Here is a 15,477-nt window from a genome sequence, read left to right on the forward strand (position 1 = left end):
TCTTATATATGTGGATGATATTATTATTACTGGGAACTCCGATGAACACATAGAAGCTACCAAGATCTTATTGAGTCAACAGTTTAAGATGAAAGATTTGGGGGTTTTGCGTTATTTCTTAGGGGTTGAGGTGGATCGACAGGATGAAACACTTCACTAACCCAACACAAATATACTTTGGATTTGTTGGATAAGGCAGGCATGAAGGATTATAAACCTCTATCCACCCCTAGTGTCCTTAATCATAAACTCGGATCCCGGGATGGGGAAGCATATGAAGATTCCAAGAAATATCGGAGTCTTGTGGGTATGTTCCAATATCTCACCTTCACTAGACCAGACATTGTGTATGCAGTGAATCAAGTTTCACAATTCATGCATGACCCACGAACAAAGCATATGAATGTTGTCAAGAGAATCCTTCGATATTTAAAAGGAACTCTTGGAGATGGTCTAGTTTATCATATGCCCAATATGTGGTTCATGCATGAACTGAGATACCTGATTGACAGAATAGACAATGTCAGGCCGAGTGAAGGTAAGATATTGAAGCATTCCTACTATCCTGCGATATCCTGTAGGATCCTCGTACAAATCTCCATCTTAGCAACTGAGTTTCTGATGAAGTACATTGGGTGTGCTGAGGGGCTTACAATCTGTCATACCTGCCTTGCTAAGAACATCAATGGTATACTTATGCTGAGTAAGCGTCATGCCTTAAGGAGTCCTGTCAACTTCTACTCCAAGAAAGTATCGCAGTTTACCAAGATCCTTCATCTTGAATTTATGATTCAAAAGTTCTTTAACCTGTTCAATATGTTCATTAGAGTTACCTGTAATGATAATGTCATCAACATATATCAATAACAGGGTAATTATATATTTGCATTTAAATATGAAAAGAGAATGGTCAAGAAGAGACCGACTAAACCCATATTTTTCTACTTCAAGAGCGAAACTGTCAAACCAAGATTGAGATGCCTGCTTTAGACCATATATAGCTATCTTTAACCTGCACACGTATTCTTTAGAGTTCCCTTTTGCATACCCAGTGGGCTGCTCCATGTATACTTCTTCCTTCGGAGTTCCATGTAGAAACGCATTCTTCACATCCAATTGGTTGAGAGTCCACTGGTGCTCAACAGCCAATGATACTATGATGCGGATAGTTCCCATTTTCACAACTAGAATAAAGGTCTCATCATAGTCTTGTCCTTGCTCCTGTGTGAATCCTTTGGCAACCAGCCTTGCCTTATATCGCTCGATAGCACCATCTAGCTTATACTTTATCTTATAGACCCATTTTGACCCAACCACATTCCGATTATGTGGTCTGGGAACAATATCCCAAGTGCCAGACTCATGAAGAGCCGCCATTTTGTTGTTCATAGCTTCAATTCATCTCTTAGAATTTATTGCTTGATAAAATGTTGTCGGTTGATCTTCCTTGCCCAAAGAGGTTAAGAAAAGTTGAAAATCCATCGTGAAGTTCTCATAACTGACCCACCTATCAATAGGATGCCGAGGTCGGGTAGACCTTCTGTGAGCAAGTGATTGAGTGGAAACATAAGGAGAATTATGCTCCTGATTAAAGCTGGGAGGTATCTCCTTCTCACGTCGAGAGTAACCAATGCCTTTATACCTTTCGGGGGCCAATAGTGATTCAGACGTTACACTTTCTTGAGTTCTTTGCGCAACAGTAGATACGTTTCCCTAGTCTCTTTGATTACATTAAGAAGAACATACATTATCAATACTAGAAAAGAGATCTGAGTTCAACCAAGGGTGATAAACTTCAATTTCAGGAGGAGTGCTAGCATTATGACCAAAATTTGATTCGTCAAACACAACATTTCTGGATATTTTTATGCGCTTGCTCACGGGATCATAGCATTTGTAGCCTTTGTAATCATCAGCATACCCCACAAATCTGCACTTTAAGGCCTTATCCTGAAACTTGTGCCGCATTGAACTGTCAACATGAACATAACATACACCCGAATACACGCAAATCGTGATAATTTGGATGCACACCATGCAAAGAGAAATAGGGTGATTTGTTCTCTAAGATGTTCATAGGCAATCAATTTATGACATAGACAGTTGTGTGAAAAGCCTCTGCCCAGAAGGTAACTGGAAGGTTACTATCATGCATCATGCTCATTGCACTCTTGACAATATGACAATGCTTCCGTTGAGTAATCCCATTCTGTTGAGGTGTGTAAGGGCAAGACACATATCTACTTATTCCATTTGTTTGGAGGAAATTTATGAAGTCATTTGAAGAGAATTCACCCCCTCCATCACATTGGAAACAAATAATATTCTGAGAGAATTGGTTTTGAACAAAAGAATGAAAATTCTGAAATAACTTGAAGGTTTTAGATTTACTTTTCATAAAGAAGATCCATGTATATCGAGAATAACTGTCAACAAATATGAGATAATATCTAGTGCCATACATGGAAGGAACTGGAGCCGGGCCCCAAACATCAGAACACATAATTTCAAATGGTCTTGAAGCTCTTTTATTAATGGAATGAAAAGGAAGAACATGACTCTTACACTGAAGACAACTAGAACACTTTTTATTATCGACACTTAAGTCTAGACTTGACTTGGGAATAAGACTACTTGAAACAAGCTTATCAATAAAGCGACTACTACAATGACCCAGATGACCATGCCAAAGATTCGACTCAATACATTCAGAAAGATTAAAAACACTCTCAATAGAAACTGAAGATGATGATGTGAGCTTCAAGATGGAATCAACAAGTTGAACACGAGAGGAAGGATTCTCTTGGAACACGTACATATTTCCTTGACGTTTTCCTTCAGTGAATGTTTCTCTCGTTTGAAGGTCCTTAACACAAACAGAAAAAAGAGTAAACTCAACTGAAGCATTAATGCCATCTACAAGTTTAGAGACAGAAACAATATTTTTCTTGATATTAGGAGCATGAATGACATTTGAAAGTGCAAGAGAATAGTTGGACATGGGGATTACAAAATTTTCAATGTGCAAAATATGGTGGTGAGACCCATCTCCAGTGACTATACTATTTCTACCAACATAAGAAACAAGATTTAGGAGCTTACCAGCATCACCAGTGACATGAGTGGCTGCACCCGAATCAACATACCAAGTACCTTGATTATTCTGTTTGATATTCAATTCAGCCAAGGCAAATAATAGTAACTCTTTGACTTCTCCACTATTTTTCAATGTATCTGTTCCCTTTCTTGTCTCCAATTGCTTTCCTCTATTTTGCGGGTTAAACCAGCAATTTGCCTTTATGTGTCCCTTTTTGTTCCAGAGAATGCAGGTAGGTATTGTCCTTTGCCTTTGCCCATTGGGAGGAACATTGGGTGTAGGTAGTATTCCACGACTTCCTTGTCCATTTCTTTCTTGACCCCATTTGTCTCGAAAATCATACCTACCACGTCCTCGCCCATAGGCAACTCCTGTGGCAAGAACATTGTGTGCTCCAACATGAGCATGAGTATCTTCAGAAAATCCTTTCAACGTCATCTCATACTGTAAAAGCTTGACACGAAGATCTTCAAATGTAGGTAAATCTGGCAAACACAATAAGGAAGTAACCATCATATGATAGTCCGACCCCAGCCTACTCAAAGTTTGTCGCACCATATCTTTGTCACTAACAGGGCATCCCACAATGGCCAATTGATCTGTAATAGTCTTCATTTTGTTCAAATACTCCATAATAGTCATGGAGTCCTTTCTTAGCATTTGAAACTCTTTCTTTAAAAATAATACTCTGGCCTGAGAAACTTGAGAATATGTCTGAACCAGTCGATGCCATAATTGCATTGTTGAGCATGAAATGAAATGGGGATCTTCGAAACACGAGCTTAGATTAACAAGGGCAAGTGTCAAGAATGACACTAAAGCATAACCCTTAAAAAGGGTATAACCGGAAACAAAATAAAAACAAAAATGTATTATTTATTGATATGAAAAACCAATTGCTTAAGAAGCATTGGAATGAAATACAAGAGGGGCTGCACCCCTTTATATACACAGCTGAAAGAGGACTCAATAGAGCTGTTGGACACAGTCCAACAGCTCTATTTAGAGCTGTTGGAATGTGTCAGTCCAACAGCTCTATTGCTAGTCAAGTCTGGACAGGACTTGACTAGCAACAGCCATTCTAGTTCAAACTGAACTAGATGACATAAAGACAAAAAATAAAAATAAAGGAAAAAAATACAGAAAAAAAAGAAATGAAAAATGTATTTATATATATATATAATAATAATATAATATTATTATATATACATATGTGTACAGTTTTACATTTTAACACTCCCCCTCAAACTTACGGTACAATGAGCGAAAGTTTGTCTAAGAGAAAGTGAAATCGGGGAGCAGCGAGAGGCTTTGTAAAGAAGTCTGCTAACTGATATTCTGAAGTGACATATGGCAGATCAATTATCCCGTGTAGATATTCCTCTCTGACGTAGTGACAATCCATTTCGATGTGTTTGGTGCGTTCGTGGAATGTTCTGTTACTGGCAATGTAGATCGCACTTTTGTTGTCACAACACATTTGTGAAGCCTTTGTTGCTTCAGCTCCCATGTCAGCAAGCAGTCGTCGGAGCCAAACTACTTCCATGGTCATGGTTGCCATGGCTCTGTATTCAGCTTCGGTGGATGAGAGAGATACCTTCTGCTGCTTTTTACACCTCCACGAGATCAATGATTCCCCTAAAAAGACACAAAAGCCAGTGGTTGAGTGTCTGTTATTGGGATCACCTCCCCAATCAGCATCAGTATATGCAATTAAATCAAGAGAAGAGGAGGAAGATAAGAAAAGTCCTTGTGAAAGAGAGGACTTGATATATATGATAATACGCATGACTGCTCCCATATGAACAGAAGTAGGAGCATGTTGAAATTGACTTGCTGTATGAACAGCATGTGCTATATCTGGTCTGGTAATGGATAGATAGGAAAGTGCCCCGACAAGCTGTCTATAAGGAGTAGGGTCTGCAAGAAGTTCTCCCTCATCAATCTTCATTTTAACATTAACAACTTCTGGAGTGTCAACTTTCTTATCATCAGTAATACCAGACCTGAAAACAATATCAAAAGCAAATTTAGTCTGAGATAATAAATATCCTCTAGGAGAATAAGCAACTTCAATGCCTAAAAAGTATCTCAACAAGCCCAAATCAGTCATTTCAAAATGAGATTTAAGAAGTGTTTTGATTGTTTCAACTCCCTGTTTATCGCTTCCGGTGATGATCATATCATCCACATAGAGAAGAAGCACAATGATCCCTGCATCAGAATTCTTAATAAACAAAGCAGTGTCAGTTAAACAGAATTGAAAACCAATATCAATCATAACACGACTAAACCTATCATACCAAGCTTTTGGTGCTTGTTTAAGTCCGTAAAGAGTTTTTTCTAAGCGAAGGACTTTACCCTTAGGAATACTTAGACCAGAAGGGGGTTCCATGTATACTTCTTCAACTAGCTTTCCATTTAAAAAAACATTTTTGACATCCATTTGAAAAATAGACCATTTTTTGATAGAAGCTAAGGCAATTAAGGTTCGGACAGTAGTCATACGAGCCATCGGAGCAAAGGTTTCTTCATAATCAATCCCATATTCTTGGGCATAACCTTTGGCTACTAAACGGGCTTTATATCTTTCAAGAGTACCATCACTCTTGGTTTTAATTTTATAAACCCATCGACATCCTATAGTTTTCTTCCCTGAAGGAAGATCTTGAATATTCCATGTAGAAGCCTTTTCAAGTGCATCTAATTCAGTTTTCATGGCTTCTATCCATTTGATATCAGTTTTTGCTTGAAAATATGTGGATGGTTCTTCATATGAGTGAATTAATGCAATAACTGCCCTATATGTGGGTGAGAAAGACTCGTATGATACAAACCAGTGGCGTAGCTAGGATTGACGTGGGGGATGGGCAAACAGGGGTGTAGCAAAAAAAAAAATGGCGTGATAGTCGGGGGCTCGGGGGCAGCGCCCCCGAAAAAAAAAATTGAGATAAAATAAAAAATGGCTACAATTATTAATAAAAATCTATTTTATATGGACAAATCAAACTATTTGCTGCAGTCAGGGCTGAGCTGGGCTAGGACTGGGCTTTTAAAAAAAAAAAAAATTAACTGTTTCGAGAGGCAGGACTGGGCTACAGCCCATTCCTGCCCCCGCCCCCCCCAGCTCCGCCTCTGACCACCAAGATTGGCCGTAGAACCCCGAAAAAGCTTTAAGCTAAAAAATGAATACATTTTTTATGACACCGATGATGACCAACATGCACCATATGCAGAATTCAAGCAAAAAGAGTATAAAAATGCCTGTTAGACAAAAAATACAGACGCCCAATTATTAAAATCTGTCAATGGCCACAGTTACTCACTACAAGAATCCTAGACAATCGAGAACAAGCAATTCACTCACCAACTATCTGGTAGATAAAGATACGTTATCCGTTGCCTTCGTTACATTGATAGACATCCATACCTTGTTTTAGCAGCAGGCACAAAAGGAGAGTCCTATGCACGCACGATGACCAAGAAAGGATAGCAAGATTGACTCTTCCAATGAGGTTGCGCCCAAAAAGGAGGAAAGAAACTAGACCCACGTTCAGTTGTGCCCCAAAAAGAAAGGATCAAGAACCAAATTGAAGGATTGGCCTGTATTGCTCCTGTAGAATGGATAACTGGATACTGTATCACTAGAGCCACTGAACATGAACAAAACCCACCCTCAAATTTAGGAGATAAGAGGGTCTTCTTCAAACTGCTAGCGATGGTTGCCAGAGATTGGCAAAGGTCCGACTGACTGCGACACCGGTGCCTCGCGTCGCCGGAGATTGCAGCCGAGAGGGAGAAGCTCGGAGGGGGGCACCGCCACCGCGGGTTCACCGAAGGGAGGCCGGCGGCACTGCAGAGCACAAGGGTTGCCGGCGAATGGGGTTGCCGTCTTGCCTGTGACTGAAGGGGAACGCTGGAACGGAGGGGCAGAGCTTTAGAAAACTGGCTAGGGTTTTACCCCTCGCCTCTTTTGGCAGGCTCTAGACTCATCGAGAGCCCGGGTCTCGGTCGACTCGGTTTCACGAGTCCCGATTCGACTCGGTTTTCCGAGTCATGAGTCGACTCGATTTCAAATTTTAGGGTGGGCGGCCGCCCACCCATGCCCACCCCTGGCTCCGCCACTGATATAAACTTTCCTGGAGGCCTCGAGATTCGGGATGATTGTCTAGTTGGAATGTTAGAATATTTTTCAAGTGCACATGGAGGATTAGACTTTTGTCGCCTGGAATGTTGAATACTAGTATCTCTATGAACTTCTTCATTTTCAACATTAAGATCAATAATTCTTTGATCATCATCAAAGTTACAATCAAGGTCATATTCATCAGATGTTGATATTAGATCTAGCAAAAAGGAGTACTCAGTGACGTCTTTTAATTTTCTAAAATCAAAGAAGCTCTCCTTTTCAAGAAAGGAAACATTTCTAGACACATATAGTTTATTATTTTTGAAGTCAAAACATCTATAACCTTTCTGGTTTTCAGCATATCCTAAAAAGGCACAGGGAATCACACGAGGAGAAAGTTTATCATTTTTGTCAGTAAATATGAAACATTTGCACAATTTTACATTTTAACAGAGCAGTCATCTGGAATTGCCACAAGCACTTCTTGTGACAATGTAGAAGTGATATAGGCAACCAACGCCTGATCTCACTTCATCCAGGATACATACTCAGGATTTCTAACATAGGTAATAGAAAGATCTTTCTCACCATTCTTTTCTTCTTGTGGTATGAATTCTAGAGGAACAGGAACAGAAAACAGGCAAAACAGAGATGAAAATGAATTCGAAGATGAAATTATTTCAATCAAGATAGATCTGGGCGTGCAGATCACAATCTGATCTGACGTCAATATGCAAATGAGTTTGGAGTGATCCTTTTCAACTCTTGTAATCACACATAGATCAAAAAAATTGATCTTGCTTGATTATTTTGCTTATGGATGGGTAAGATCACGTGCAGCAATGTGAAAGAAGTAGTAGATATGACAGAAGAACAACAGGGAATGAAAGAAGGAGGAAATATGCCAACGTGACCAAATTTCAGTTTTGGATTTTGGAAATAAGAGAAACACGTTGGCTTAAATAAAAAAGGGGAATCAAAAGGAGGTACTTGAAGAAGACAATAAGCAGATTAATGATGTATTTCAAAAGAGCAAAAAGAAAGAGGAGAGTACGAAGAAGAGATTTCAGTCCAGACTGCAGATTTAAATACAAGAGAAATCGATAGGAAAAATGAGAAAACAGGTACCTTAGAAGGAGACAAATCAGTCATAGAAGGAACCGATCTTCAATATTGAACCTGCTGCTCTGATACCATGATAGAAATCATGGGTTCCTTTCTTCATCTACAAGCAACAACACAGCATGGGGAGAGAGAACGAGGCTGCAGCAAAAATCCCTAATCAGGGTATTCATTTTTGCTTCTCTGATTAAATACACACAGATACAATAGCTAGGGTACGAAAATACCCATTACATGTTATGATAAAATTATAGCATGTCATTAATGAAACATTAATGAGCATGTGTTTAAAATGAAAGGAATTGGGTCTGGATCCTGAGATCCAGACTTTATACTAAATGACAGTATCTTTTCACGCCTAACCCGTTTATTAAACGGGTCGGGTTCGTGTTAGGGGTATGCCAACCCAGCTGACCCGTTTAATAAACGGGTTAGGCGGGCGGGTCAACCTGCTAACCTGCCAATCCGTTTACCCGACCCAACCCGTTTATAAACGGGTTGGCGGGTCGTGTCGGGTTACCCGTTTAATAAACGGGTCGGGTTCGTGTTTGCCACAGCCGACCCGTTTAATAAACGGGTCGGGTTGAGGTATGCTGACCAGCCAACCCGCCGGGTCGACCTGCCAACCCGACCCGATTGCCACCCCTAATTGAGATAGGCAACAATGCTCCATCTTGAGGTGTTGCAAAGATATCTATCGAATTGATTTATGAAGTCAAGCCTTGAACTCTCTTGGAGAATTTGCAATTCTGTTCAGAAATTTTGAAGTGCTAAACATCTTGAATGCAACTCTTTCTTATTAAAGTGGCAGGTCACCAATATATGGTTGCTTCTTTTCATAGATATTATTTATCACCATAAAGCTTCCTAGAAGTTTCACCTGAATCTCTGCCTTTTGTAATATTGCTTTTACATGAATTCTTTTCAAATGGCCCAAAAGACATGGCTTTATAATGTGGCTTCAACATTTAAGCTTATGATCATTTGTCTCTTTTCTATTCAATGGTACGGAATTCACTCTCAAAGAAAATAAAACCAGAGGCGGTTCTTTTATGCACATACATGCAGGTCATCTATTTTGTACTTCAAAGGAATTGGCATAGAAGATTCCTTTTTGATGAGTAGCCTTCAATTTTTTGAATATTCATGGCCCATCTCAGTATCATTTCATTGTGCATGAATTGATTAATCAGGCTAATCGGATAACACATATGTTAGTTAATTCACAAGGCTCCAAACTGACTAATAACAGTATCTTCCAACATATTCTCTCTAAAAGATAAATATACTCTTTGTTGTTCTTGTAACTTCAATCTCTAAGAGGTACGTAAATGAGACCAATTTCTTGATGTCAAATTCTTGAATTAGAAACTTAAATAGCCTTTGAAATTCTATATAATATTCCATTGAAATAGTTTGACCAAAATATGCAAGTAATATCATTTTCAATACTCCTTGAGAAGAAATAAAAAATGAATTGAGATTTGTTCACGCCCATGCTTGAAATGAGCAGTACTACATCTTTTAAGCAAGTAATTCAACTTTATGTTCATGTGGTGAAGACGAAGAATAGAGAAGAGATAACAGGAGGTACCACAGGGCTGTAAAGTGCCTCATATGGTGGGTGATGTCGCAGTCAACTCTCTTGTATGTTATGTCTAACTTTAGGTTAACCTAATTACACATATACCTTTTGAAAGGTACACCTTGCCATGTAATGATATAATATGACGAGCAGTGCTTCATTGGCCTAATCATAGCACTATGGATATTGTTTTGTTCTGACATTGTTACCGTGCCAATTGTAATTTTGACATATAAAATGTCATGAGCAGAAATTCTCTTGATCCAATGTTCACAGCATAAGGAATTGATTTGTATGTGACAGTTGACACTATTTGTTATTCATTATGTAAGTTGTACAAGTGGAATTTGATTTTCGCACGTGCATGGTATAGTCAACCTCTCTCACGCTCTCTATAAACAGGCAACTAACTACAATTTGTATTCATACATGTGCATATATGTATTGGATAAACTGGGAGCTATGTCACATAGGTACGGGTGCAGATGCGGGGGCGGCGATGCTGCACTTTAAAAGAACTTGGGTGTGGGGGTGCGGGAGGGTATATATATATATATATATATATATATATATATATATATATATATATATTTTAACACCACCCCTTTACCCTTTCTCGTGGTACCCCATTCTCAAGCCCCATCCCTCTTTACCCCTTCTCGAGGTACCCCTTTTTTTTTTAATTGGGGGGGGGGGAGGGGGGTGCTCGAGGTAACGTTACCCATTATCGAGCCCTGTCCCTTTTTTTAATGGACAAAGTTAACCAAGTCCATTTTGGACAATGATAACCTTGGGTGCGGGTTGACCGAATTGGGTGCCACACCCGCGTCGCGTCGACGTGGGTGCAGAGGCCTCTTTGGTGAGTCCCTGTGACATAGACTGGGAGCATGTCTGTGCTCGCTAGTATGTCTAATGGCAATAATATGTGAAAGATTTCCAAAGGCTATTCGGTTGGAGATTTTCTCCTCGTTTTTAAGTTATATTGTCCTAGTCCAATTTGATGATTTTATCAGGTGTTCTCCAAATATTTGGTCCTCTTCTTTGATGTTTGGATAGTAAATATCAGAGATAGTCCATATATTCTTGTCTGGAAAGCTTTCCAGCCAATTATAAAAGTTCAATACACGGTAGTATTGCTCACCAAGTCTGATGAATAGCATATTCCTTTAATAAGGAACAATTTCTTAATCTACCTGCCAAATTCCAATTGATGATATCCTGCTGTGGGGCTTATATTTTGCTGACTGTACAACAACTGTAGCTATGTACAATATGTTCAACTTGCTTTTGCTACAAGAGATGATCCTTTTCCCAAAATTTTACAGGTAAGGAGAATTCCGCTGCATGCTAATCAGTGTGGTGATGAAGAACAAATTGATATTGGTGCACAACCAAAGGACTTAAATATTGCACTTGATAAGCCCGAGCTGGCATTGCTTTCAACTGATTCCGAAGTAATCATGCTTCGTGGATCCAAAGTGTTGTCAACTCTGAATCTTGGGTTTGCTGTGACGGCATCTGCAATTTCACCTGATGGAAGTGAGGCCATTGTTGGTGGCCAAGATGGGAAACTCCACGTCTATTCTGTCAATGGGGACACTCTCACTGAAGAGTCAGTCCTTGAGAAGCATCGTGGTGCTATTAACGCCATTCGTTTCTCCCCAGATGCCTCTATGTTTATTTCTGGTGATCTCAATCGAGAAGCTGTTGTATGGGACCATGTCACTCGAGAGGTACCATCTCTCTCTCTCTCTCTCTCTCTATATATATATATATATATATATATATATATATATATATATATGTGTGTGTGTGTGTGTGTGTGTGTGTGTGTGTGTATCAATCCTTGAACACAAGCACACACACATAACAAAAAGAAAACAAGAATTGGTGTATGTACAGAGTCTACAAACAGTATGCGAGGGAGATGCACATTATAACACTTTGCAAACCATGTAAATCCTTTTTTTTGTCTAAGAGAAATAATTTAAGCCAGGGGATAAGAAATCTTTCAACAAGCTTACAGAATAGATCAAATTAAGATTCTTAACCACCAGTCCTATTCCGACCAATCCAAGCTAAATCCCCATCTGGCCATTTTATTGGCACAATCCAAAGCTTGTTTGAACAACCACTGAAATGCTGGATAAAACCAAAACAAATGCTCAATTGTTTCGTTCTCATCGAAACAGAAGTAGCAAGTACTTGCAAGCTGGAAACTTTTGTCTTTCAATTTGCACTGGTTATTAACCTTATCAAGTGCTAAGAGCCACACAAATATCTTGGCTGTAGGAGAGGGATGGAAACCCTGGACGGTGTCATTTGGAAAGTGGTCTACATCTTTACAGCCAAAAGCATGGCTAAATGAAGCTATAGAGAACATAACACATCCGTCACATTTCCATATAAGGAATTCTCGCTGTCGGAAATTTTCCATGGGCCTAAAAATCCAATAGCCATAACCAAAACCAATCTTCTACCTCTTGCTCCTTGAAATTCCTTCTGAATTCAGTGAACTAACTAGCTCTTCCTTTCCAACATTCACTTACAAGTATGCTGTTATCTCTGTTTATGTGAAAAAACGGTGGATATCTTTCAGCAAGAGTTACATCCCTGGACCATAAGTCAGTCTGGAACCTCAGCTTGACCCCTTTGCAAGCTTGATTTGAACCATAAACTTAATTACCAATTCAATCACCCCCCTTTGCAAGGTCGTACTCCCTTGAAGATTTGATTATTTGGTTCCAGCCAACCACACCACCAGCTGAGATAGAGCTACCATTTCCACGTACCAATCCATTTATCCCCTTCACCCAAGCCTATGGGACCAAAAAACAAGTTAGATTCCAGATTTGTTCAAAGCTAACAGTCAGATATGCCTATGATTCCAGTAAGTGTTTTAAAATTTAACATTCAAAACAAAGAAATCTTCTGAAAAATATTAAATCCATAGAGAAGAAAGAGGTTAGAAGATTAGAGGAAAAAGCATGAAGATGAGATTAATAGATCACTTCGTCATGGCTGCTCTAATTCTGTGTCAATTTTTGTCATTTCAATTTGACTCAATGAAATAAAAAAGAGAAAATGAATATTCCAACTACAACAGGTTGATGTCCCAACTCATTAATCACATGGGATGATCTCTCATAATAGATTAATCCTCACTAGGATTGAGTTAATTTTTTTTTATTAGTCAAGCTAGGTTTGCCTGAATATGGCCCGGTTGAGATAGTGTGACTCCAACTGGTACTACAAATCAATTACCCGAGCCATTGATGACAATGATACAATACTAATGCATGTTACGTAAAGCAAAAATAAAAACACATATTGAAGAAATGCCACGTATCCTTACATCTTGTCCTTAAGAGTTAATTAAACAGAAAGATGAGCACTGTCAGGGATAGAATGGGCATGTTACAAGCTGTCTGAAATTACAGAACACAAAAAATTTGACATGAAGCAAGTTGAAGGAACTGGGAAAAGGAGGAGCCCAGTAAAGATTGGAGATCAGCAATAAGCAGGAATATTACTATTGGGGACCATAAGTTTAGCTTTAAGCAACAATGGGATTACAAAGCAAATTGTGGTGCATAAGACAAATACCAGTTTTGATAATAATGGTGTACTTTGCTATTAATTGCATGTTCTGAATTTTCATGAGAAGGTGACAAAGCAATCAAGACCTAGAATGAATTGATTCGGCGCAATATCCCTGTTATGAAAAATGTAGTAGACATTCATTCTATTGTATGTCAATGGCATTCTAGATCCAAAAACCTTGAAAATTCTTAAGCATTTATGGCCTTGTGTGCGGTATTATAATTACCCTTGTTTTCCTAGACTACAAAATGCCTATGTCACACGGACTTGGCTAGGGAGGTGCCGCACCCGAGTCGACACGCCCCGACACGGGTGCGGACACGGGTGCGGCTTTGGACTCGGCCCGGACTCGGTCAATGCCGAGTCGGACTCGATCAACGAGTCCAGGCCGCGTCCGTCCACATTTTGGACTCGGTCAACTTTGACCGAGTCCAAAAATATCCATTTTTAAGACAAAAAACAAAAAAAAAAAAATTTTATATATCTTTTTTTTTAATATATAACCAGACTGTGCAATGCATGCAGTTGCACAGTCACAGACTGTGCAACTGCAACTGCACAGTCATTGCACACAGTCTGTGTGACTGTGCACAGTCTACACAGTCACAGTCTGCATTGCACAGACTGTGTGCACAGTCTGTGTGACTGTTTCACAAGTCACAACTTATGTAAAAATATGTATAAAACACGATAAAAGGTAACCCAACCATTTGAGATAGCTAAATAAATGCTTTTCCAGTTTAAAAAAATACTAGTTTCACAAGTATTAGAAAAGCTAGCTTAAGAACTACCATAAAGAAATGGGAATGCCAAATTGAAACTTTCGAAAAAATTAAGGTCATAGTTTTGGCTACTTAATTTTAATTGTTTACTAGAATTATATATATATATATATATATATAGCTGAGTCCCCGTGTCCAAAATTTTTGAAATTGCGCCGCACCCGTGTCGCACCCGCACCCATGTGACATAGCAAAATGCCATGGTTCAATTTATCAGGCACAATGTAAATCCTATATGGTTTTTTAATTTTCTTTTTGTTTCCTAAATTCTTTTTACACACATTAAAGTAGTGGAAGGCTGTCATGCTTCATCCATGTTTCTTTTTTCTTTATTTTTGATAGATTTTGTCACTATATTTAAGTTGTTCATACTTCTAACTTTTTGGTTCCCATTTGCATAGTCCATCTCTCTTTCTTCCTTTCCCTTCCGCATTAATCCTTTTTAGAAATGTAATGTTAATTACCAAGGTTTGATTTTTAACTTCCTGAACATTTGTCTCACTAACCAGTTGACTATCTTCTGCAGGTTAAGCTTAAGAACATGTTGTACCATACTGCTCGTATAAATTGTGTGGCTTGGTCTCCTGATAGCACAATGGTTGCTACGGGATCTCTAGACACAAGCATAATTATATATGAAGTTGATAAGCCAGCTTCAAGTCGTATAACCATAAAGGGTGCTCACTTGGGAGGTGTTTATGGATTAGTTTTCAATGATGATTGCACTATTGTAAGCTCTGGTGAAGATGCATGCATTCGTGTGTGGAGATTAGTGCAGCAGTAACGGGATCGTAACTGCAATTGATGGTTGATTTGGTTTTGGAAGCAAGTTGTGTGGCCTTACATTTCTTGCTCTGTGCAGTCTTCGTCAAAAGAATTCTCTGTTTTGTTTGTAGGAAAACCCTTTCCAGTTTGTCTTTGATTGAAGACTAGAAGAACATAGCAGAATGGCTCGTGTTTTGATATGATTTTGCTGATGTGAGTTTTTCGCCTTTTTTGGGTTATATTGGGTGTTTTTTTTTTCCTTCTCCTTTTGTCGGTCTGATCAGCCATGCATACACCTAAATATTTTCCATGATCATATTTGTGTATGCAATGTTCATTGCTGGAATTGTGATGAAATAATAGAATGCTTAATCCCTTGGCCTATTCGCACTCT

The 15,477-nt window shown here is 39.0% G+C and overlaps 1 protein-coding gene across 1 annotated transcript in view; it reads left to right on the forward strand.

The window, feature by feature from the left end:
• The window catches only part of LOC149829693 (actin-interacting protein 1-2-like), a 35,394-nt gene extending 20,292 nt beyond the window's left edge, over positions 1-15,102 (forward strand). Inside the window, exons 4-5 of the mRNA XM_090015254.1 lie at positions 11,259-11,666; positions 14,845-15,102. Coding sequence (XP_089871380.1) covers positions 11,259-11,666; positions 14,845-15,102 — 666 coding nt within the window. The remainder of the gene's footprint in view (positions 1-11,258; positions 11,667-14,844) is intronic.
• Positions 15,103-15,477: the final 375 nt, after the last annotated feature.

This window comes from Nuphar pumila, chromosome 8, assembly GCF_984573655.1.
Source record: "Nuphar pumila chromosome 8, dmNupPumi1.hap1.1, whole genome shotgun sequence".
NCBI classification, from domain to species: Eukaryota; Viridiplantae; Streptophyta; class Magnoliopsida; order Nymphaeales; family Nymphaeaceae; genus Nuphar; species Nuphar pumila.